The sequence below is a fragment of the Cervus elaphus genome, chromosome 1 (genome assembly GCF_910594005.1).
Source record: "Cervus elaphus chromosome 1, mCerEla1.1, whole genome shotgun sequence".
Taxonomy (NCBI): domain Eukaryota; kingdom Metazoa; phylum Chordata; class Mammalia; order Artiodactyla; family Cervidae; genus Cervus; species Cervus elaphus.
This window is the reverse complement of record NC_057815.1, coordinates 96,141,363-96,166,530: the sequence shown is the minus strand read 5'-3', so window position 1 is coordinate 96,166,530 and position 25,168 is coordinate 96,141,363. Positions and strand designations below refer to the sequence as shown.

The 25,168-nt window shown below is 52.8% G+C and overlaps 1 protein-coding gene across 2 annotated transcripts; it reads right to left on the bottom strand.

Moving 5' to 3' along the window:
* Positions 1-725: 725 nt before the first annotated feature.
* On the bottom strand, positions 726-23,253 carry ZDHHC5 (zinc finger DHHC-type palmitoyltransferase 5). Of its 2 annotated transcripts, none has more exons than XM_043913968.1 (12): positions 23,105-23,253; positions 18,958-20,147; positions 11,540-11,661; positions 8,070-8,227; positions 6,812-6,984; positions 6,565-6,667; positions 5,921-6,012; positions 5,026-5,158; positions 4,239-4,362; positions 3,736-3,845; positions 2,415-3,271; positions 726-2,008 (listed from the first exon to the last, which is right to left on the bottom strand). In XM_043913968.1, exons 2-12 carry the CDS (start codon positions 19,059-19,061, stop codon positions 1,843-1,845), a joined length of 2,142 nt encoding a protein of 713 aa, XP_043769903.1. In that variant the 5' UTR covers positions 19,062-20,147; positions 23,105-23,253; the 3' UTR covers positions 726-1,842. The 2 variants fall into 2 exon arrangements, with proteins under 2 accessions (XP_043769903.1, XP_043769910.1); XM_043913975.1 differs by lacking the exon at positions 23,105-23,253 and adding an exon at positions 22,444-22,825.
* Positions 23,254-25,168: the final 1,915 nt, after the last annotated feature.

The window sequence follows — 25,168 nt, the reverse complement described above, 5'->3', positions numbered from 1 at the left end:
GAGAGGGGACAGCAAGTGTGGCATGCTGCAGTTCAAGGGGTTGCAGAGTCAGGAACGACTGAGCGGCTGAACGGAACCGGCACAACTGAAGTAACTCCTGCAGCAGGCAGGTCCAGAAACCACGAGAAAACCCAGCTGACGGCAGCTTGACCTACGCCCAGTGTGACATGGCTGAAGTCTGTTGGTGTGAGCCAGGGTTGATCTAGACCAGCAGACGGAAAACCACTCATTCCACTCGCGTTAACCTAGGGTTTCAGGGAGGGTTTAGACTTCACTTGCAGACAGGAAAAGAAAGGGCTCTGGCCAGCTTTCTGAGATGAGGGTCTAAGGGTGCCTGTTTAAATGAGGACACAGCGTTTTGCTTTCAACAGAAGAGGTGGCATGAGATGTCACACTGCCCCCTACGTCCCTCTCACGCCGTGATCATCCACTGGCTCACCTCTAGCTGCGTCCAAAAGGAGCTTTACTATCCAGAGGAAATGGTGTTAAGGGACTGTAGGCAAAAATCAAGAGCTCTCTAGACTCTAGAAATGAAAAGAGTTTTGGTCGTTACAAGAAATCACTTAAGTAAAAACAGGATCTCTTTTGTCTCAAGTGGCTCTCTTCCCCATAGTCCTGCTTACGGATGGGCCCGGACCAGAGACGCGTACGAGGTTGTCCTTGTAGCTTCCCATCAGAGATCAGTCACCCTGCCTTTAGCACACAAAATAACACAAGTCAGGGGGGCTGGTTAGATCAGGATTTCTTTTTATTCCTTGTTGGTTTAAAATGGCTAATCAGAATAAAAAATAAAAGGGCCTCTGTCTAGAGGCTGGGGTTGCCCCTATTTTTGAAGGTGAGAACCTAGGTATCCCATCTACCCAGCACCATACAGAGGTGGGCAGAGGGGGACTCCCAAGGGACAGCTGGAGGGGCCTCAGCCTGCTGCTCCTTCTCTTAATCCCGTTTTTGGCATGTGATGAGAAATATTGCTTTTTGGATTCTTCTTTCCCGGCCTTGGGTTTAAAAATGTTAACCGTGTGAACGGGGGAGGAGGGCTTTGAGGGGCCCGCTGGAGAGGCCCGCTCTGCTCCCTCTCCCCCAAGAAGGGGGGTCACCCCAATATTGTTGCTGGAGCTCTGCCAAGCCCTTCTCCTGACCGCCCCCCCCCCCCCCACCACTCAGGGCTGAGGCGCCCTCCCCAGGGGAGACTAAGTGCCGCTGAGCCTGGAAAACAACTCTCCTCTCCCAGCCCTCCTCTGAGAGACCCCACCCCGACTCTCCCCCGCTGTCTTTCCTGACCACGCAGCACCAACAGCTCGGGGTGCTGTGTCCCTAGATGGTAACTGGGACCCAGAGCAGGAACCACAGGGAAGAGGGAGACTTCAGTGGCGTCTGCTCTCCTGCTGCTGGTCTGAGGGGCAGGAAGAGTAAGGGCCCCTGACTCATCTCCCTCCCTCACCTTCCCATCCCAGGATAGATATATAATTTCTTTGATATTTATAATATATATATATATATATATATATATGTACACACACACCTGGTAACGCAGAAGAGGAAAAAAATAGAATCCGTAACAATAATAAAAAAAATTATTTCTGGTTTAAAAATGATCTGGTTCCCTCCAGGGCGAGCAATTGCACAAATGTCCACTGAGTCTGGTCCAGGGGGTGAGGGGGGCAGGGTCTTGAAAGGTGGAGGGGGGATGCTACCCCAGTCTTGGGGCCCCAGCCCCCCTGCACTCTATGAAACACCCCTCCTCTTCTCGGAATCGGCGTTGACACGTCCGTGCAGGGGAGGGCCCCTGGAGGAGGGAGGTGGCCCGGGGGCCCTTTGGTGCAGGTGCAGAGGCGGCCCGGCTCACACGGAGATCTCGTAGGTGGTGCCCCCCACCCCCGACACCTTCTTGACGCCGCCCCTCGTGGGGCTGCTGAGAGGAGGCTGGCCCGGGCCGGGGGCGGCTGAGCCTATGCTCTTGGGCTGTCCGTTGGATTTGCTGTAGGCGGTCTTGAGCTGTACTTCATCTCTGGGAAGGAAAGGAGGGGGGTCAGCGTGGGACACGACACAGCCAAGGGACGCACTTAAAACAGGCTGAGAGAAAACGTCCCCTCCACACACGCCTTTCTTATTCAAACACCCCCTTTCATCTTGCTGTCCCGTTGACAAGCGGCCTGCTTCCCTCTCTCCCGTATTTATTGCTTCTCTCCAGTAGCAGCCACACTGTTCAGTTCCTCCCAGGCAAACAAACTGCTTTTTAGGTGGACAAGACTAAGGGAAACGCCCTCTCCTCAGTCTCAACAGGTGAGGCCCAGGAAGGCAGGCAGAGGACGCGGGACAAGGCCGGGCTCTCCCCGGGCAGGGCGAGCCGGGTGCGCGCGCTGGAAGGCACCGGGCGCCCCGAGGCCGCCTGCAGGCAGGCCGTGGGCACTTACTTGGGCGTCAGTAACGGCTGCAGGGCCACTTCCTCCGTCTCGGGGACCCCGGGGGGGGCTTTCTGGCTGCTGTAAGACACGGAGCGGCCCAGGTAGGGGGCGGGCGGGCCTGGTTCAGGGGACGCGAGGCCCCGGCCCCTCAGCCCATCCGGCTTGCCGAACCGGGGGGCCGCTGGCCGTGCCAGCGGCGCCTTGCCCAGGGGCGAGCGCTTGGAGTCGTCGGAGGAGGAGCTGGTGCGCGGCGCGTGGCCTGAGCCGGGTGTGCACTGGACGCCCGAGTCCCCCAGGCCCGGCTCCTCCTCGCGGCCGGGCGGCGGCGACTGGCGCAGCAGCTTCTCGCGCTCCTGCAGCGAGGCCACGATGTGGCGTGACAGGTTGTCATAGCGGACAGGCGAGGGCTCGCGGGGCGCTGGGCCGCTGGGCACCAGGCGGGGGTGCCGCTCGGCCTCCCGCTGCTGGGCCAGCCGGGCTGACAGGAAGGGAGACGTGTAGCCCAGAGGCGGCTCTGGCTCCGGGCCCGCCTGCACGGACTCGAAATCAGGGCTGTCAGAAGGCGTGAGCAGGCTGTCATAGGACAGGCTCCCGTTTCGTGTCTGGTTGGCCAGGCTCTTATAAGAGGTGGAGGTTGTGCCCTCGGAGCGGATGGACTGCAGCTGGCCCATCTCAAAGCCCGTGCCCTGGGCAGACTTGAGGCTGGAGGAGCGCGAGCCGCTGGACAGCGGGTCAAAGGGGAAGCCTTTGCCGAAGGTGGGCGAACGGAAGCTCTCGGGCTCCAGGCTTGGCTCCGAGCGGTAGCTGGGATGGCGGCTGCTCTCTGCGATGGAGGTCGGCTCCTTGAGGCTGTCCCCGCGACTCAGCTGAGGGAGAAAGCAGAGCCGGCTCTCAGCCGCCCCTCCCGCAACAGACTCGAGGCCCCAGAGCCCAAGGAGTCCGTCACAATCAGTGTGTGTCATGCGCCAGCAACATGCTTAGAGTTCACCTGCATTCTCTCATTCAACCTGAGGCTCATCTCTGATTAGGAACAAATAACCTCTCATTGTAAGACGCAGGGAATGAGGCACAGAGGTTAAGGAACTTCTCTGTGACGGTGGAGCTGTTTTGAACTCAGAGCCGAGGCTGTCCGAGTGCGCCCATCCAGGGGGCCACAGGGCCCCTCTGGGGTGAGGGACACACGTCAGGGAGACTCGGCACCCCTAGTGCCGACACGGAGCAAACGCCTGTGTCTCCTCTCCCTGCGGTGCTTCCTGCCCTCCTCCCGTCCCCGTGTCCCCAGAGCAGGTGGCCGACACCGCAGCCCTGCTTCTGGGGGCGTGCTCCGTACCTTGGCGCTGGACGAGTGCGGCATGGCGGCTGACGCGCTGCTGCTGTGGCCTGGCCGGTACTTGTACATGGTGGGCGTGGGGGGGCTGTCCTTCCCCAGCAGGCTGCTCTCTGCAGGAAAGAGCCCAGGGGCAGCACCTCGTAAGCCGCGCCCTCAACTTGGCTACAGATGCTTAAAGTACAGGGGAGATGAGGTAGGCACAGAGATGCTGCGCACAAGGGAAGGCCCAGGAACACACACGAGTTGGCCGAAATGAAGACTAGAGACTCAGACCAGCCCAGAACCGACAGTGAGTGAGCGCAGAGACCCTGGGACGCTCTCCGGTCTGTCCAGAGGCTGGCGGTACACGGACGGCCCTGTCACGGCCCGCGCTCAGTGGAACCCCCCTCCCGCTGTCCGCAGAAGTGGCTCAAGCACCGCTTGCTGGGTTTTCTCAGTCACAACACAGCGGCCTCCCCCAGCCCTTGCCATCTCTGCAGTGATCTCACTCCTGCCGCACTCACCCTCGTTAGTGGCCAGGCTGAGGTGTGTCCGTAGCCCCGTGTAACGGCTCAGGTCCGGCTTAGGCGGGGGTGGCGGCTCCGCATCTGCTGACTGGCTTTCTGTTACCTCCAGGCTGCCTTTAGACTGGAGAAATGAGGCAGAAAGGAGCGTCAGGGCAACTGGAAGTACGAAACTGAGGGGGGGGGGGTGCGTCGTCATGTGCTTCTCAACTAGGCAAGGAGAAGCCAGTCACTCTGGGGATGGTGCTGGAGAGAGAGAAGTTTTCCTCAACAAGGGTTTCATTCTGTCATTTATTTCCAGCAACAACTACTTGTTGAGCTCCTACCATCCATAAGCTCTATGTTAAGTCCTAGGAAGAGAAGCGAAGGAATAGACTCAATCTCTACTGTTAATAAACTTAAAATGTAATGGGAGAAGAAGTTACATATCTAAGTAACTTACGACAAACCAGAAAGTGGCAACTACATTAAGAGATTTAAACAAAGCAAGCTTCCACCTCTGCCACGGATGCGGCTCCCCGAGGTACCCGGCGTTACCCCCTTGCACCCCTACCTTAGTCCTCCTCAGCTCCCCCTGGACGCCATGGGAGCAGCTCCCTGAGGTACCCGGCGTTACCCCCTGCACCCCTACCTTAGTCCTCCTCAGCTCCCCCTGGACGCCATGGGAGCAGCTCCCCGAGGTACCCGGCTTCACTTCCCTGCACTCCCACCTCAGTCTCCTCAGCAATCCCTGGACGCCATGGGGGCAGCTCCCTGAGGTACCCGGCGTTACCCCCTGCACCCCTACCTTAGTCCTCCTCAGCTCCCCCTGGATGCCATTGTCCATGATCTTCACGGTTATCTGGCCATCTGACACTTCGGGTCGAAGGAAGGGTGGTCTGATGACAATTGTCTTCTCTTTCTTTGGTCTCCCCAAATACCTGAGTGTCAAGAGTGAGAGGGCTTTTATTCAGTCATTCAGAACTATCTATTGGCTGCCCACCCTGTGGAAAGCACTTTTACAGATAGAAGAAACAGTCCTAGAAGGCCAGGGGAAGACCAGCATTGAACTAATTTCTTCGATTCTATGAAGTACAAGACCGAAAGCAAGGCCAGGCCTCTGGGCAGACACACCCAGCTCGAGGCACTCTGGAATAAATCTCATCCTCGCCTCTCCAAAGGGAGTACCACCTAAAGAATGCACTATGAAGAAGGAAATGGCAACGCACTCCAGTAATCTTGCCTGGAAAACCCCATGGACAGAGGAGCCTGGCAGGCTACAGTCCGTGGGATCGCGAGAGTCAGACACAACTTAGCGACTAAACCATCCACCACTACAAAGTGAATATATGCCTAAAGATAATGTGTGAAAAGGATATTTGCCATATACTAGCTAGTTTTTTGGTGGGAGGGTGGGAGTCAAGGAAGACTTGGGGTTTTTTCATCAACTTCCATTTTATACTTATTTATAATGGCCATATTTTTACTAATACTGTAAAACTATGGAAATGAATAAAATACTAAAAGTTCATATAAAAAAAAATAAAGAATGCACTAAACTCACAGGGTCTGAAGGTCGACACTTCAGCACTCCCCATTCTAGGAGAACCCACCCTAAAAGGCAGCCCCCCACCCCAGAACCAACCCGAAGACGACGGGCGTGTGTGACCGAGGGTGAGCGCTGGAGCTCGGGGCAGGCGTACCTGGGCGCTGGGGAGCTGCAGAGCACACGGCTGACGTTGTTACAGCAGCCGTTGGTGAAGGGGTTCACACCTCCCCGGAACTTACCCGTAACCTGGACAGAGGGAAAAAGGACCAAATCAGTCCAAGACAAGGGGACCATGACCTCCAGGAGCCAAAACACCCATCGGTGACAACTCACTGTGCACCCACTACCTGGGAGGCATAAAAATGAGTAACGCACAATCCTGCCGTAAAGAAGCGCGTGTCTGTGGTGACTGCGAATGGGAACTCAGGTCAGGGTCATCAGTTCAATTTCTGGGTCTACCTCACGGTACCTGTCTGACCCTAAACATCAGTTTCTTTATGGAAAGTGGGGATCTCTATGTAAGAGTAAGCAGGTAAGGTTAGCTGCTATTATGTGCAGGAAACTAACTACAAGCTTCCTGAGGGCTGGCCCAGGTCTTTACTGTTTCTATCGGCTCAGAGCCCAAGTCGTCCAGTACCAAGGACACAGTCTATAAATGCTTATTAACTAAGACATGGCCTGTTCTCGTGCTTACATGAGGAATGTGGACACCTCATCACAAAAAGTACACACTAATCCCGGGGTTGAGAGACATAAGCCCGCTTTCCCATCATGGCCTCCCATCACGTCTCCTCCTACCTGTTCATTGGTGGTGCGTCCCCTGGCCACCAGCACCACGTGGAACCCCGTGAGGCCAGCGACCGGGATGAAGAACAAGCCAGCCACACACATCACGGCCATCCTGAAGCCAGCGGTCAAGGAGAGCAGAGCCCCGCGGCCTGGCCCGCCCCGGCTCCTGCTGTGGCCACCTTCCCTGTGGCCCCCGCCGCCACGGGCCCCCACCTGCTCCCTGCCTCGCCCCCGCCCCACAGGCCCTGAAGGATACGTGACGGCCGTACGGACCCCGGAGAGCTCCTCCAGGTGGTAGAGGACATAGAGGAGGCCGAAGCCAAACACACCCGTGATGTGGGCCGTCAGGGAGAGCAGGAAGAGGAAGAAGTAACGGTAGTTCCGGCGTCCGATGCAGTTGTTCACCCAGGGGCAGTGGTGGTCAAACTCCTGTGGGCGAACAAGGCAGGCTGGGGCCACGCATGACGCCACTTCCGTCAACAACAGCAAAACTAAACGCCGCTTTTAGCAATGTGTGATCACGTTCACCATTTAGTTGCAAAATGTAAGAACAGACTCCTGCAGTTTATCTATCGATCTGTAGGGCTTCCCAGGTGGGAAAGAACGGTAAAGAACCCGCCGGCCAAGGCAGCAGACAGAAGAGACATGGGTTCCATCCCTGGGGCGGGAAGGTCCCCTGGAGAAGGAAATGGCAACCCGCTCCAGTGTTCCTGCCTGGAGCATCCCATGGACAGAGGAGTCTGGGAGGCTACAGTTCAAAGGGTTGCACAGAGTCAGACACGAATGAAGTGACTTAAGACATCAATCTGTAACAAAGACCTTCCAGAAGTTGATCAAAGGCCAAGGCCATCTCTCAGTTTATCCTATGTGACCAAGGAACTCTGACAGGGACAAATATCAGAGGCTTGCAAATACATTAAGATTTTTCTTTTTTTAAAAAAAAGGCTTAGAAAGAAAATCTAGTAGGCAACTGCTTATAGCCAAGTAAAAATGGACTGGGAAAAGGGTTAAAAATAAAAGACAAGGAATGCAGAAGGACAGAAAGAGAAATATAATTGTACAATTTGTTCTGCATTTTTAATTTGAAAATTGCACGTTTATTTTTTAATTTTTCTCCGCGTATAGCCACTCTCCCATGCTGTGTCAGCTCCCACTGTACACACGTGCACGCACGGACGCTCGCTTGCAGCCCTGCCGCTGAGGTCGCCCAGAGCACTGCACCGCGCGTCCCCAGGGGCTACCTGTGGTGAAACGAGCTCAGCAGCCTGACGGTGTGAGAGACAGAGACAACACCGACCAGGACAAGTAGCCCAGGAGCTGGGCCGGTGTGGGAGCGCCTGCGCCTGCCCACCCAGGGGCCCTGCCCCAACAGCACACCACATGCCACCCCTCACGCGTACATCGCTGCCAGCACTCTGGCAGAGCGAGAACAGCCCCGGGAGCCGGCCACGGCCCGGAGCCCACAGGACTCGGCCGACTCCGCGGGCGGGCCGCCGCGTCCCGCCGGCGCTCACCTCCACACAGTTGTCGCAGACGCTGCAGTGGGAGCAGCGGGGAGGCCGGTAGAAGCGGCAGGTGGCACACCACTTCATGCGCACCTGGATGCCCTTGATCTCCACGGTTTTGTAAAGGGGCGCCCGGAAGTCATCTTCTTTGTCTTCATCCTCTTCAGCTGCAGAGAGGAAAAGTTCCTGAGAACACGGCTGTGCTGCAGCTGTACTAGGCACTGGGGACGCAGTGATATGCCTTCAGGGAATGCGGTCTAACGGCGAGGGAGACTAGGAACCGGCAGCTCTAACGCTGCGAGATCAGCTCTTTATACAACACCGTGGAAATGAGGAAGTAATGTATTCTACACTGGGAAAAGCGGTTCAGGAGGATGACTCAGAGGCGGCTCTGATATGGATAGGCTGAGATTCTTGGTTTACATATTATGAGTATATTTCAAAAGAAATAGATGATTTACATATCAAAGTACATATATAATGAGTCTGCATAACAGTTCAGTATTTACAAGTACACGACTGAACTACAGCAATCCAAATAGGGAGAAACGAACCAGCGTGAAGCTCCTCTCCACGCACAGAGCCATTGGCCAAAGGTCTCCCCTGGCTCCCTGTACATGTCAGTGATGCTTCTTGGTCCCAGACATTCTCCTTACCTGGATGCCCTTTCAATTTTCAGCTATCAGAAACTCACACAGCAGAAAGCAATACAACACTATAAATCAACTATTAAAAAAAAAACTCACCACCCCACTTCAAAACTTAAACATTATTTGCCTTCATCTACAGTACGCAATTTTCATTACTTTAAATTATTAATCTAAAAAAAAATACCTATGGGAAGGAAAAATTAAATAAGTGATGGTGAAGTTTTCAAATTTACTGAGTAAGGGAAATGCTAACAACATAACTAAGTTAAAAGTACAAGGTAAAGAACTACAAAAACTAAAAGATCCCATTTTGAAAACAAAAACAGATATACATATATGTGCCACAGGTGATGGTGTGTATAAACATTATACGTATATAATATAATACACTTCAAAATAGTGACTGAAAGGAAAAATATGACAATATAACAGTAGTTATCTCTGGGCTGTGAAATTACAGGTGACATTTATCTGTTTTGTGGGTTTCCCTTGTGGCTTAGCTGGTAAAGAATCTGCCTGCAATGTGGGAGACCTGGGTTCAATCCCTGGGCTGGGAAGATCCCCTGGAGAAGGGAAAGGCTGCCCACTCCAGTATTCTCGATAAGGTAACTGGCACATTTAAGAGAAAAATTAGACGTCATCAACAACAACCGTCAGCATCAATTTCTCTTTCTACCTTATTCCACCAATGCTGGTCCTCACTCTTGCCTTCTATTCCAGAAACAGCCTAGCTCTGTGAGCATCACCCTTCCAACCAGGAGAGGACAGCATCTCTTCCTCTGGGTCACTCAATTACCCGCTTTCCTCAACTTCAGTTTCTCTCTCTTCTCTGGTTCTACCTCCTCATGCTACCGACACACTAATGCCTTCTGTATCAGGAAACAAACGAGACCCTTCCCTCTCACCTAAGACACTCCACCTTCTGCGTTCTCTGCTTAACTTCTTGAAAGAATAACCTTAATCCTCACGGACGCTGCTCCCTCATTTCCCATTCACTGCCTTCTGAAACACTGCAGTTTTGGTAATTTAACTGTCTCTCTCCCACATACATAAACACACAATTAAACTGTTCTTGTTGGGAATTCCCCAGTGGTTCAGTGGTCAGGACTCAGCGCTTTCGCTGCTGGGGCTTGGGTTCAATCCCTGGTCAGGGAACTAAGATCCTGGAAGCTGCACAGCAGAACCAAAAAATAAAGAATCCTGTGTGTGTGCTGTATTTTTTTTTTGGCCATGCCATGAAGCCCTGCGATCTTAGTTTCCCAACCAGGGACCGACCCCGTGCCCCCTGCAGTGGACATGCAGAGTCTTAACTACTGAACAAAAGGGACATCTCGAACAATTCTTATTAAGATCACTAATTTCTTAGTTACTAAAACAATGGGCAACTTGGAGTTTCCACACTACTGAACTTAATTTCTGATACCACCAACCATCAGCTATCTCATGAACTTCCCTTAGCCCCCACTCTGTCCAGTTTCTCCTCCTCCTTTCTCTTCTTGCTCAGTCCCTCCTCAACAGCTCCTTCTCCTCTGCTCATTATTAATCAAGGCTGGTCAGGCTGACACCCGGTCTTTCCTAACCTCATTCTACTTTCTCTAGACAATCTCACTCCTGCTGCTGACAAAACTGCATGGCTGAGGGCTCTGCCATGAGCCTCACTACTGAGTTGCCACTGGGTAACTGCACCTGAGCAACCCATTGAAGTGAAGTGAAAGTCGCTCAGTCATGTGCGACTCTTTGCAATCCCATGGACTATACAGTCCATGGAATTCTCCAGGCCAGAATACTGGAGTGGGTAGCTTTTCCCTTCTCCAGGGGATCTTCCCAACCCAGCAATGGAACTGGGGTCTCCTGCTTTGTAGGTGGATCCCTTACCAACTGAGCTATGAGGGAAGCCAGAACGATCCATTGAGTATCTCAAATTCAGCGTGTCTGAGATGCTCTGTCATGCGTCCAAAATAGCTCAGCGTTGCTGTGACCTGGGTCTTAGTCCACAAGAACCAGTGTCCAGCCTTCTTCTCAGTTAGGAGCGGTGGGGCCAGCCTAGAAACTGCTTTACCCTCTCACTCTCGCCTAACAAGCGATCAGTCATGAAACATTCTCCTGGGTCTGAATCTGTAAATCCAGCTTTGAACTCAAGTTCATCTGGTTTGCATTACTGCAGGAGCCTCCCAAAAGGTATCTATCTGTTCTTACAAGAATTACTTTTGTGAAAGGAAATCTGATCCTGTGATTCCTCCAGTTCAAGACCTCTTGCTGTCCAAAGGAAGAAGTGTAATCTGTGTAATACACAGCCTTTCACACTTGGCTCTGGTTTACCTTTGCCCCCCACCCAACCCGGCGCTGTCTCCCACCCACCGCACTCTGTCTCCTGGTCACCGTTCAGTCACATGCGGCTCCCTCTGCCTACAGGGCCCACCCCGCCCGTGCTCCACTTGGGAAGGTCTTCCCTCGCACCCTCCAGCAGCATCCCCCCGTTTACCTGGGCAGGGTAAGCGCACCCTCCCCGAGGTCCCACAGAGCCTGTTCATGCTTCCACTACAGGTTGTATCACGCTGTTACTCTCTGATTCATCTTAGATATCATCAAAGCTAGCAGTAATGCCCAACCCATACGCCTGAAATAAATATCTGCTGAATGAGTAACTGAAAACCAGAATTGACCCAAAGTGGATCACAGGCCTAAAAGTTATAAAACCCTGACGTGCTTTTCACCATTAGACTACAGGAGCATCCCAAAATGCTAGATCCCAAAGGCTCCAGACCAATCGTGTATGCCAAAACTCATTTTTCTCAAAGGCAGTTCCAAGAGAGAAGAGGGAGCTCTTACCTCGAGGGAAGATCCCTGGGTCCATGAAGGTGGCCATGCTGAAGTTGGCCAGCACAAAGAGAAACACCACCGCATTGTAGACGGGCACCGCAGGCGACACGGACAGGCTCAGTCCCGGACAGCTGCACAGACGACAAACACAGTGAGGGGCTGCCGCGACACCCGGAACAGCGGCCGTGTTAAAGTGTAGGTGTGCGCGCCCCACACCTACATACACATCTCCTGTGGCTCACCTTCGCTGTCTCAAATTATCTTCATCCTCCCCAACAAGTGGGTCTAGTTTCCCAGGGAAATGCTCATTTTCGATCAAGGTACAAGACTCATACGCCCTTGCACCGAAGTCTGTGTTCTTCAAATTCATTCTTACCCTGTGGTTTGCCACGTGTCATGGCCTCTGTCCTGACCACCTCTTAACCAGGCCCAGGAGCGAGGACTAAGAATGTGACCGACACCAGCTGCAGTCCTGCTCTGGGATAGCCTGAGGCCCCTGGACCTCTGGACCTCAGCCATGCCCCACTGACCCGCACGCTGGCCCAGAGCAGGGGACAACACCTGCCTCTCTGGCTCCAAATCACTCACCACTGCTTAGAGGTTCTTCAGATCCATTACAGATACAAACATTCATCAGATACTTCACAGAATTTTATTCAACTAGAGGCTAGTTCTCAGGGTAAACAAAGGAAACCACTCATAGATACGGAAGGATACCAAAACCCTGAGATCAATAAATGAAGCAGAAGAGTGGAAGAGAAAAAAGAGAGAGAGATAGAACGTATCAGAGTGGCCCTAAATCCTGCAGGGAAAAGAAACTGGCCACACATATCGAGTATTCCAGAGTTCAAACCATGAGAAGGCTTTAGGGAACTTCTTGACACCGAGAGTGAGCTGGGCCCTCAGCTTCTGTCAGGACAGACATCTTAGGAATGCAGCCCACTCGCCCTTTCCCCGAGGATGGTTCCTGCTGGTGTCAGGAGAACAACTGATGAGCTGCCTGCGGGGTCCCTGGTGTCAAACACCCTCTCTTCCGGCTCAGCTCAGAAGAACTTCCCACTACAAGACAGTGGCTAAACACCCTAATCTGCTCTGTGGCTGAGAACTTAATCTCCAGAATTAGGCCAGCATCTGTCCTTGTCCCCCTTCACCCAGACCAGCCGGAAGGAGAGGAAGCGTTCACTGAAGGAAAGAGATGCCAGCAGAACAAGACAGCAACTGACTTGGGAGAAGTAATCCACAGCAGGCGTGGATTCTGCTGAGAGCGGACCTGTCTCCATCCAAACAATAAGCACAGCCCTGAGCGATGATTCAGGACGTTCAAAGAACAGAGCTCCTCAGTGAGGAACAAGCTAATGACAGGGCTTCCCTGGTGGCTCAGCAGTAAAGACTCCGCCTGCAAATGCAGGAGACGCGGGCCTGATCCCTGGCTGACAACGTCCCCTGGAGAAGAACATGGCAAACCTTACTCCAGTATGCTTGCCTGAGGAAATCCCATGGACAGAGGGGCCTGGAGGGCTACAGCCCATGAGGCTGCAGAAGACTCGGATGCGACGGAGTGACTGAACAACACAGTGATAAACTAACGATAAGAGGCCAAACTGTCACAAAGCGTCTCCCAAGCCTTTACCACCACCATCTATTTATTCAAATTCCATTTAGCCAATCATTAAAAAAAGACTGAAGTAAATATTCACAATGCAAGGCTTTTTTGCACAGTAACTATCAGTTAACTCCGCCTCTCTTGATGGGCCAGTACCTAACTGGGAGACAAAACCATGAAGCTAGGGCAAAGGCACTGATTTCAAGGAAAAACAGACCTCCAGTCATGGCTCTAGTTTTATTCTGTCAGTCTCCTACGGAAGCCTCTTCCTCTGGGGGCTGATTCAAAAAAGCTGACCCCACACCTTGGCAGGGTTTGGGGTGGAATATACAAGCAAGAAGGCAGAGTCTTCACCCAGCCCCACCCAAAGCGTGACCTCCTAGGTCCACGGAGGGAGGGAGAGAGAGAAACTGAAAACCAGTCAACCAGGTCAGAGCCCCTCCCCGCTTCTGAGCTGTCACTTCAATTTCCGCCCAGGGAAGAGGAGAAAGGGTGACTCACTTGACTCCTACAGCCTGGGAAGATAATTAGAAGGGAAAAAGGAATTAAATCCTTAGAACACTGAGGTCCCTGTGATTTAAAGTCTCATTCCTAGAACTGGCTACTGTGGCCTCTGGAGCTTCAGGAAAAGCAAGGGTCCCTCCGTCTCTGAGTGAAACTATGCTGACCAAGAAGGACAAATCGGCCCCATCACTAATGTCAACCTTTCCGACCCCATCCGGTCCTCAGTTTCTCCATTTCCAAACAAAGCAAATCACTCCATTTCTTGGATATCCTGCCAACGACCTGCCCCTGGATAATGAACTTTACCCCTTACAACCTTCTGAATATCAACCCCTTCCAACTGAAGTGTGTGACTCTAGAATAAAGTTCCCATCTCTGTTCCAAAATAAAAACTAAAAGTTCCAAAATAAAGCCAATCCCCACTGTGGCAAGTATCTAGAAAAGATGCAAATAACTCCACGGCATGGGCGAGCCTTGCTCCTAGATTCAAATCAAAGACTACTGCTTCCAACCTGAGCACTCCAAGTTGGGTACATCCCACCAAGGAGAGGCCTTGAGAGCGGGGCCTGCCCCTGCCATATCCCACATCCTGCCTGGCTCCAGGGGGGGCTTGCCATTGCTACAGTACTTTGCCAGATTCCTAGGTGACCCCCCCAAGTGGCCTGTCTCAATCTGCTGCCTTGGATGGGAGGAGGCGAGGCCTGAGCCGAGGAGCTGTTGAGGCTCGTCCTCCGCCAAAGGCGGTAATCAAAGAGCTCCGAGCGCAGGGAGTGGCGTCGCTCAGAAGGCTGGCTGACTCATGGGTGAGACTCCCAGACCTACACCACCCCAGGGAGAACAGGTTCTTCTGCCCGCCGCTCCAGCACTCCTGTTTCCAAAGCCAAATGAAATTGGGAGCTGCTGCTAAGTCACTTCAGTCATGTCCGACTCTGTGCGACCCCGTAGACGGCAGCCCACCAGGCTCCTCCGTCCCTGGGATTCTCCAGGCAAGAATACTAGAGTGGGTTGCCATTTCCTTCTCCAAAATTGGAAGAGGGGGTTTCAATACTCACAGTACTGAAAATCTGTCCCCCAGCCCTAACTCTTCCTATTATATATCTATATATGTGTGTAAAATTAAATTCCTGGTGAGAAAACTAAAGTAGGAGTCAAGAAGCTTTGGATTTCAATCCTGTCTTCATCAGTGCTTTGCTATTGTAGCCTTAGGTAATTTACAGGAAACTGCAAGCTTGTTACGTCAGCTACATCACACAGATAAGAGAATGAAAGAGACAATGTCTGAGAAGAGCTTACGATTCCTTTTAAACTAGCTGGTTTAATAGGAGCATTCACAAGATAGAAGAAACAAACAAAAAAACATTATTAACCATCTCCATCATCATCAATTATCATTCCAGCCCCACCTCCCTCCCTAACTGCACTTCCTCGGTACCAGATTCAAGAACACAACAGAAGTATTTGCTCCTAAAGGACAGGTCTATGCATTCCTGCCACGCATAGCATCTACTCTGAGTGTTATGCGGGAGTGTTCCTTGGCGATGAGGCAAGCCTAGAAAGAACGTCCCACTTATTGCCCCGGGGGATCCTCAAGATTCCACGGAAAAACAACCCCTTCCCTTCTAGGTGGGTAAATTTCTCATGAAACACTGGATTTGTCCTGTCTTCTCCAGACTGTCAAGCAGCCGAGTACAAGACTGAGGACTTGGGCACGTATTCCTGGATGAGAAAACAACGTGGGAAGGAAAAGAACCACCACTGCTCAATTAATGCCCTAGATCACGAGGCTGCTCCCACTCAAATCAGGTGCCAGCACCTCTGCAGTCATGAAAAAGAAACCCACAGGGAGAGTCACCGAGGCTGCCCAACTCAGCGGGTGAGACGCTGGAGGGGCGAGCAGCAGAGATGGGAAAGGCGGAAGCGCCTCCACGGCTGGGGCCCTGGCAGGACCAGCACGGGTTTCTGGACAATCCTGACTTCCCTTCCTGCAGAGGATGACTCGCGGCCCAGACTTTACCCCCAGGCCTGCCCCGCCAGTTTTAGAAACAGACTCCTCAGACACTAGCTGACATAACTCCACAGCTCAAGGAGACTTCAGAGGATACGATTCAGTGACTTATTTCTAATGGTATTGCTAGGAGCCCTGAGGAGGGTCAGGGTCCCCAGGAAGGAAAAGAGGAGATACCCAGGGTCTGGGCCTCTAGGCGCCAGCCTCTCTTGAACCAGAGCAGTCCTACCCTTATACTTTATATACTGGGTTCCACAGAAGAGCTCAGTGCGGGAAGGCGGGGGGGGGGGGGGGGGGGGGGGGGGGGAAGGGGCATATTGCTTAAATAAACTCTCTAGGTCAACTTCCTCATTATACAGAGAAGACAGAGGCCCGCAACAGCTAACCGACTTTACCAGAACCAGCTTCCCCAAACAGGGCTTATTCCTCTCCCCTGGAATTGCCCGCTGCTCATCACAAAAGGAGACTCAGCGAAGCCAGGTGGGGTCCAGGCCGGTGACCTTAAATGCAGGGTCTATTACCTAATGGGGACCGGGAGGTTCCTTTAGCAGGCCCCCAACTTCCCAAACAGTGGAGAGAGTAAAGAACTACAGGGTCCCCGATCGCTCCTGCTTAGTTTCAGTACTGGACAAAGGCTGTAAATGAGAGGCACCCGGGTCACGGGGAAGACCTCAGCAGTTCTAGGCGAGCTCCTCTGGAGCAGAACTCACGTCTTGCTGACCACACCCAGCTGCTAATTTCTGCTCCGCGCTTTCCCTGCTGGACAAAGAAACACGGAGAGTGAACCGCGCCTAGTTACTGGAAGCCTCCACGAACTACACCTGCCAGTCGGGAGGGCTCGTCCTCCTCCTCCCAGGCCTGGAGGCCCCAAAGGAGCTCTCACCTGGGGCCTGCCCCGGTGTGAGAACAGCTGCAGCCTGGTGAGGAGAGCAGGGCGGCAGCAGGGGCCGACTCAGGACCCCAGCAGGAGCTGGTTCCAAAAGCGCCTTCCTCTCGTCTACCTGAAAGCAGTCTTTTTTAGACTGTCTATGGTTTTAAATGGAGAACTGAACCTCAGAAGGGACAGGGCGGTGTGGGCAAAGAGTGCTACCTCAAGCCAGGTATCTGCCTGCACAGGCGCTGCTCCAGTCAGCTGGAGGGGAAGAGACGAGCGCTTCAGAAGCCACGCGCGCCAGGGGCGTGAGACAGGGTGGCCATCGTGTCCCCACCAAGTGGGCAGGGCGAACCCGTGGCTCAAGGAGCCTGCCGGGGGGACTAGAGCGAAGCCTTAAGGCACTTCTCACTTCGGATTAGAGGTAACAACGGCAAGTAAGAGTCAACCCTGTCCTCCAAAATCCTTTCTCCTAGAGCTGAGAGCGCAGGGAATAAGGAGGGCCCCTGACTTTGTGGCACCAGGCAACAGGAAAGTAGGTTAAACAGCTTCAACTATCAGTTGAGAAAATGCCTATGTCAGGACAACTCTGTGGCAAAACTGGTAGAACCAGCCAAACACTTCAATGGCTCCAAAGGAGCAAATTAAGAACTAGGATTCTGCTCGCCCCAACTCAGGAATGGATGGGTTCAAAGAAACCACGGAGCCAGTCCCCAGTCTCTTCACTTCCCAAAGGCTTTGCCTCTTAAAGGAAAAGACTCCCTCCCCTACTAGGTGGGTCAAAGGGTGTCAGATGAGTCTTGAACCTGTCCCTCCTGACAGCACCACAAATCCCATAAAGGTACTAAGATCCCAGGTAAACATCCCTCGGTTAAAACGCTAATTCTACCTCGAGGTCATAACAGCAGAAACCAAAAGCAAGCCGGACACCAAAGACTCACTCCTCCTTTTTGGAAGGCGGGGCTGAACCCCGAGGGACTCCACAGGTGTGCTCAGGCCCAAAGAGTCTGTGACCTAGTCTGCTCTTCCGAGGGGGAGGTGGGAAGCAGGATGATGCTCATACCTTAGATAACAGGTTCATTCTTCCCTTGTTTAAAAACCAAATAGAAAAACACTGCATTTACTTTACATCTGCATTATTACTCTTTTGGTCAAACAACCCACAGTTTTGAGAATTCCTTTTGGCGTCAGAAGCTCTATTTGGAGGGAGGTGGTTCCTTCCCTCCTAACACAGACTTAATTTCTGTTCTACTTTCTCCCCATAACAGTAACTGCCCGCTTCAGTCATCCTTCAATGAGTCCAAACTGCTTTTATTCCCGATCACTCCAATTCATCTTCTTCTTGCCAGCCACCTCACACTGGCTCTAACCAGCACCCCACAATTAGGTTTGGCCTGAATCACAGCAGAGTCAGCCCCCCAGCATATCTAGCATGCTCTGATTGTTCCAAGAGCTACAACTAGAACACCAACTCAATGACTCAACAGTTTAAGGCTCAGAAGCCTGGTATATGTTAAATTATAAACAGGTAACAGTAAAGATGCTCGCCAGGTGGTCGACAGCTGAAGTAACAGGGAAAAGAATGAAGATAAATCACTCAGATCCCCTCCAGTAACAAGCAGATTAAGAAAGGCTGAATATCCTAAGTGGGAAGTCTTTCAATGCCAACTCAACTGCTTTTCCTAAAAGGACCATGGAATAGGAGAAATGCCTGCCATTCCCTTCAGCAGGAAGCACTAAAGGAAGCCTCCTAGGACTCTCTTCTTCAATGAAACCTGCTCTTTCCCAGCGGCCTTCACGTCTTCAGCTTTGGCCCTGAAGAATACAGAGAAAACCAGAGCTTCCCCGGGGGCCGAGGGCGGAGGACTCTGCCTTCACTGTGGGGGCCTGAGTTCATCCCCGGTCAGGAACCATCCTGCATGTCGCACAGCAGTTAAAACCACCACCACCACCACCACGAAAACCATCTGAGCAACACTAAAGGCCAAAACCGCCTCATTGGCAGACCTTCTAAATCGAGTTTGAGATTCTCCAGGACTGAGTTCCCGCAATTGCAAATCTAAGCTTCAGTGAACCTGGGGAAAAGCCATGACTACTCGACGAACCTTCCGTCGAGTCCAGTTCTCACAGAACTGACTGCTGAGGCTGCTTCATCCTCTCTGGTGACTCCCTCCCACTTCCTTTCTAGTTCAGAATCATCTAATGATGAAAATGGGTAGGAAAATAGGAAGACATCTGTGATTCCAGAGGAAGGGAGGCGGGGAAGGCAGAGGGTGGGCCTGGCCTTAACTCTTCTCACCACACCTCTGCAGTTTCCATTTACCTGTATTAGACCTCAAACACTCCCAGTCACTTGGCTTTGCAAGTAAGGAGCCAAACTCAAGAGGAAACATACCCCCTCCCCTCCCCACCCCGCCCGATACCACTGCCAGGAGGAAACTCACGTAAAGGCAAAGAAGAGGGTCGTGGCTCCCACTAAGAAGATGGCGGCTGCTGAGACGGGAACATACTTGCTGGGTTTGAACCTCTTTGCAGACTCTGCGGGCATGTTGGAGCTCTGCTGGGAGATCTGCCCTGCCGCATAGCACAGGCCCACACAGAGGCAGAACAGACAAGAAAACGGGACGAGGGCGACCACGGAGAGGAGGACCGAAGGAGACCAGGGACACAGAAAATTTAGAATCACCACCCTTCCCCCTCCCAAATAAAACCAAAGGTCAAGAGATCTCCCAGGAAGGAAAGCACATGGGAGGGGGAAAGGTGACTCCAGATGACGAACCACCACCTCCCCAGAACAAGGCAGAAGGAGCGATTAAGAAACACAAGCGGTACAGTTTAAAAACCGGGGACACACAGGAGGCCGCACACATGCAGACGGCCGCAGGTGGGGAACACGGGCAGCTGGACAGGCCAGGGGACGGCACATGGAGGGAGGCAGGTCCTCCGAAGCGAAGAGGGGGGGACGGGGGAGCACAGGGCGCCTCTGGCGAGGAGAATGTCTTCGGAGGAGACACTGCAGCGCCACGACCACCTCACTCCCACCAGAGGCGAGCGGCGCTCGGGGGGCCTGTATTTCTAGTTCAATCCAAGGAGGGGCCTGGGGCCCCTGCCAGCTTTAAAGAGAAACCGGCTTCACTGCGCTCCTCGTCCCTCTCAGGCAGTTTTCTCAACGCCACCACTCCCACACCTTGACTTCAGGGCTTGTCGTCTGGCAGTGGTGGTTTAATTTTATTTACTTTCTCTTGATGGCTAAAGCTGGGCAGCAGCTGTTACAAGGTTGAGTTGTAAATCCTTTTCTTTGAAGGGGGAGGGAAAACAGACCCGAGAGAGTGTACGAGCGCAAGCTTGTCTGTCTTCAGTCTCTTCTTGTTACTCCCAAACCCTTCAAGGGCTCCATTTCCTGCAGAGTTCATGCAAAACTGAAGGGAAACACAAAATTCCCAAAGCCATGTTCTTCCCAATTAGCAAAATAAGATGAAGAAAAGCAATTCCACTTGATGATACTTTTGAAAGGTCACTGTGGATGAAAGCAAAATTCCCAAGAGGTCCCTGTTTCCAGGTTAGTCAGTGTCTCTGATCTTCTTTAATCTTGGGCTTTCTGGATACAGAGTTCAACTGGGTTAGGATGCCTCACCTGGAGAAAAACAAATACCTTGATCAGAGAATTTTTTCACGGCATTTCTCAGAACATTGAGGCTAAAACCCCACAAGGTAGTCTATTAAAATGTGCCCTCTGAAAGAAGATGATTTTCTACTTCACTATGTTTATGTGGGAAGGACTCTGAACTGGGAAGACAGTGGGCTCAGAATTCCTCCCTCTTCCAAGTGCTCTTCATTTTGAAGAAAAAAAAACATGGCTTCACCTGGCCTCAGATCATCAGAGAACTAGCTCTCGACACAGATGGGGCCTGTCCCACCTGACACCGATGGGCAGTAACAAATACCAAGAATATCAAAATCTGAAAACAAACAAAGGCACAGCAGAGAAGGGCAGTCCTAGGAAAGAGATTTCCCTTTGAACAAAGAGAATATTTATTGCTACAATGAAAAAAGGAGGACAAAATTAGGACAGTCAGTCTCATTTCCTTTCTGCATATGTCTCTCGCGCTCTTATCCTTCTATGCTTTTTAGTTACAACCTTAAGAGAGGCAAAGGCTGAATTTTTCGTCTTCTGAAATAACTCGTGAAAGGACCTGGATGAGAAATGTCCCTGCACTGAAAGGTGCGATGCCCTCTAAGAGGAACTGAGTCAACCACAGGGGCGGGTCTTTCTCTTCCCAAGTCAACAAGTTTCTGCTCCGATATTGGCTGATATTGGCCGAGTAGGAAGTCAAGGGACCCCACCTTCCCTGGTATGATTAAGAATAGCAATTATTTCTGTTGATGGTAGTAGCAAAATAACACTGTGGATTGTATGGGATGCTTTTCATCTAGTGATGTCAAAGCACTTAACTCACATTATCTGATGACACAGTTCCTTATCCCACTCCATAAAACTGAAGGTTGGAGAACGCCTGAAGCCATCTACTAAGCAGTCAGGTTCAGAACTCACAGTTCACAGGCCCCTCTGCCAAAGCAAACTCTTCCTACCTTTCTCATCTAATATACTACCTGTCCACTGAAGACAACTTGGAATCTGCAGACCAAACATTTTACTTAAGGTTTTTTTTTTTCCATCCAAGAGGTGTGGTATCTCCCTAATACCAAGGACAGAGATGAAAATATCAGAAGTTTTGAATAGTGAAATATGAACGTACCCTGGAATCAATCACTTCCTCCTTTCTGTGGCATGGGAGACAAATCTTCCTTCAAGATGCACTCGCACTCTCTCTCACTCACACACACAAAATGTAGTTTTAGAGGGCCACACAGCATTATTAGAATAGATTGATTCCTAGAGGAATCAAAGCCCAACTTTCTGAATTTAGGCCTCAGTAACTTTGTTAACAGTGAGGAGCAAATTCTTAGTTTGCAGACAGTACTATTAAACTTTCCTCTCAAAGCCTCAAAGATTAGAGAAGATGAAAAATTGTGCTGCTTATATTTTATCTAGGGTACGATATCATTTAGATACCATATGTTATTTCAGATTATATTTTTCTGACAGGAAAAAAGTCACATGGGCTAATATTGCCAAAGTAATTCAGAGTCATAAAAGGCCAGGTCATTTGGGGAGGACAGTACTGGGAAACAAAAGTGATCAGCCTAAGATATTTAGAGAATATATATTAGAAATGACATGACAAAACCTAAGGAAGCACTGGGTCTACTAAAGTCGCACCAGGTCAGAACAGAAGGATGTTCTGTGAGTAACCGAGAAGAGACTGCAGGGTGAGTGTGGTTCAGCAGAACCAGCAGTCTGGACCCATACCAGTAGACAAAGGTGGACAAGCACGTGGATGACACCGTCAGGCACAGAGTACTCTATAGAAGGTGACCACGTATATAGAAAAGAAACTATGGAATGTGTTGTCTCACGGCTTTAAGGAAGGCTTAACACAAGTACCTCCTTAAAGGGGTGAATGGATTGGGCAGCATGACTGAGAGCACAAGTCCTGTTTGCTAAGATAAAGTGGTATAATACTGTAAATCCGAATGCAAAGTTATCGGTATATGAAGAATAATCCACATGTCAAGATACCCGCTGAACAGTCAAAGAGAGGTTTAATATGGGCGTGATCGTTATAAACCGAGGTAGCAAAGTACGTGGCAATACAAATCTTGCAAGTATTAGGTGGGTTTTATAAAGACTAGGTGATAATGACTACTCTTAAGAGATTTAATATTGTACAAAGGGATCCTGGGATTAAAAATAATAATCATAAGGGAGACGAATATAAGGTCAACCTAGACAAGATGGCATTAACCAAGAAGTGAAAACTCCAAGGCACAGACACTGTCTAGAGGATAACATATATCTGATCCCACACCTCCTTCCAGAACTTTGTCACTTTTACTTCTCATTTCGACGTCTCCATTTGGCCAGGTCGGTGAAACACTTTCAACCTTCCTGCCCCACAGGATTCCTATAGGCAAAATAATGGCCAGCGCAGTGGAGCTCCCACTTGTGAAAAGTACAAAGTACTGGAAGCAGGGAGCTCCGGGCTGGTGGGGGTAGGGATGGAAGCGGGCGGATGCGAGGGGACAGGTAACAGGATGAGGCTTGGGCCAGAACAAGGGACAGCAGAGCGGGGCGAGAGAGTTGAGACGCAGAGAGAGAGCGGCGCCCAGTCCCCATCCCGGGCCCAGGGCGCCGAGGGTCGCCGTTCGGGGCAGGGCCGGCCCACACAGAGAGGACGCGGTCGGCGGCCGCAGTGCCCCCAGGGGCTGAGGGGGCCCGCGGGACGCGGGCCGGGGGCGGCGGGGGCCGGGGTCCCCTCACGACCCGGCCGAGGGGAGGCCCGGCCTCTGCCGGTCGCCCTTCTCCGGGGCCCGAGGGTCCGGCCGCGGGCGGAGAACCCGGCCCGGACACGGAGCGGGGCCTCCCACCGCCTCCCCTCGCCGGTCCCCCTTCCCTGGAGGTCACGCTCCCCTCCCACCCCCAAGCCCCGCACTTCCGCTTCCGCAGGGGCCGCCGGCCCCGGCACTCACCCGCGGCCAGCTCCGCGTCGCCGCCGCCGCCGCCGCCGCCGCCTCCCGGCAGTGCCGTCCGGCCTCTGAGAGGCAGCGCGCGGCCCCCGCACGCTCCGCGCCCGCCCCTCGACGCGCGCGCCCGCCCGGCGTCGCTCGCCTACCAGCCGGCGCGCGGCCGTTGCCCTCAGGGCCGGGTCGCCCGCCCTCCCCGCGCTCCCATTGGCTCCCGGCGCCGGGCGCGCGCGTTGCGTCTCGCGCAGGGCGCTTTTCTCTCATTCATGCGGCTCACGCCGCCGCGCCCGCCCCCGCGCGCGCTCCCATTCACCGTGCGGCCCCCACCCCCACGCCGCCTTAGGGCGTGCGCGCGCACCCCGGCGACCGCGGCGACCTCGCGGCCTGATTGGCTGCGGGAGCACAGCGCCGCGCCACGCGAGAACACACGAGAGCGCGCGCGCGCAGGGCCGTCGGGCTCCGCCGGCGACCGCCCGGGGAGGGTGGGCGTACTTGGGGAGAGTCAGAAATGGGGGAATGGCCGGGCGAGTAATCCCCCTTTCCTGCGTCCCGCTTTCCGCCCCTCCTGTATAGACACAGAAATCCTCAGAAGCAAAATATAGTTATATGTGTCTGCTGAAAGTTCTCAAGAACAAGCCGTCACCCTCCCGAATTCGCCAACCCCCCCCCCCCCCCAATAACTGTGGTACCAGCCAGACAGGCTTCTGAGGTAACCAATCACCCTCGGGCCCCGGCGTATTCCTGTTTCAGCCCCTCCGTGCATTGGCCAACCCCCGGCCACCCCGCCCCTTTTTGACGGCGAAAACTTTATTTAAAACAATCTTGACGGAGCCGTCCCCAGTCTGAGAGTCCCCCGGTACCAGCAGAGGTCCAGGATGATGGCTAGGCTTAGGCTGTCGCTTCCGCCTGAAGGGTCTGCCGCGACGGGAAGAATCAGTTTAGAGAACGAGTTAGTGTTAGTCACTCAGTCGTGTCCGACTCTTTGTGACCCCCGTGGACCCGCCAGGCTCCCCTGTGCATGGGATTCTCCAGGCCAGAATACTGGAGTGGGCAGCCGTTCCCTTCTCCAGGGGATCTTCCCCTCCCAGGGATCGAACCCAGGTCTCCCACGGATTCTTTACCAACTAAGCCACCAGGGAAACCCAAGAATACTGGAGTGGGTAGCCTATCGCTTCTCCAACGGCTCTTCTGACCCAGGAATCGAACCGGGGTCTCCTGCATTGCAGGCGGATTCTTAAGCTGAGCCACCAGGAAGGGCGAAGCTCCAGCCAAAGGCCCGGGAAGAAGAGAGAGGAGAGCGGGCACCAGCCTTGGGGCCCCAGGGCCACCCATGGGAGGAAGGCTCCGGGAGTGCGCGCGCAGGCAGCAGCGGCCCCTGGAGTAAGAGTTTCAGTTCAGTTCACTCACTCAGTCGTGTCCGACTCTTTGCCACCCCATGGACTATAGCCCACCAGGCTCCTCTGTCCATGGAATTCTCCAGGCAAGAATACTGGAGTGAGTAAGCCCTTCCCTTCTCCAGGGGATCTTCCTGACCCAGGAATCAAACCCAGGTCTCCCGCATTGCAGGCACATTCTTTACCATCTGACCCACCAGAGATATGTGTATAACTCAGTCACTTTGCTGTACACCTAAAACTCAGTTCAGTTCAGTCGCTCAGTCGTGTCCGACTCTGCGACCCCATGGGTGGCAGCACTCCAGGCCTCCCTGTCCATCACCAACTACGGGAGCCTGCTCAAACTCATGTCCATCAAGTCAGTGATGCCATCCAATCATCTCATCCTGTGTCATCCCCTTCTCCTCCTGCCTTCAATCTTTCCCAGCATCAGGGTCTTTTCCAATGAGTCAGTTCTTCGCATCAGACGGCCAAAGTATTGGAGTTTCAGCTTCAGCATCAGCCCTTCCAATGAATATTCAGGACTGATCTTTAGGATGGACTGGTTGAGCCTCGCTTAATTCCCTTAGTGTTTCGCTATAGCACAGGGGCTGGAGCCCCCTTGCCTAATCTTGGGCAGTCTGGAAATACAGGCAGGAAGGAAAAGGTTCTCCAGAAGGTCCTGTCCATGGGGAGC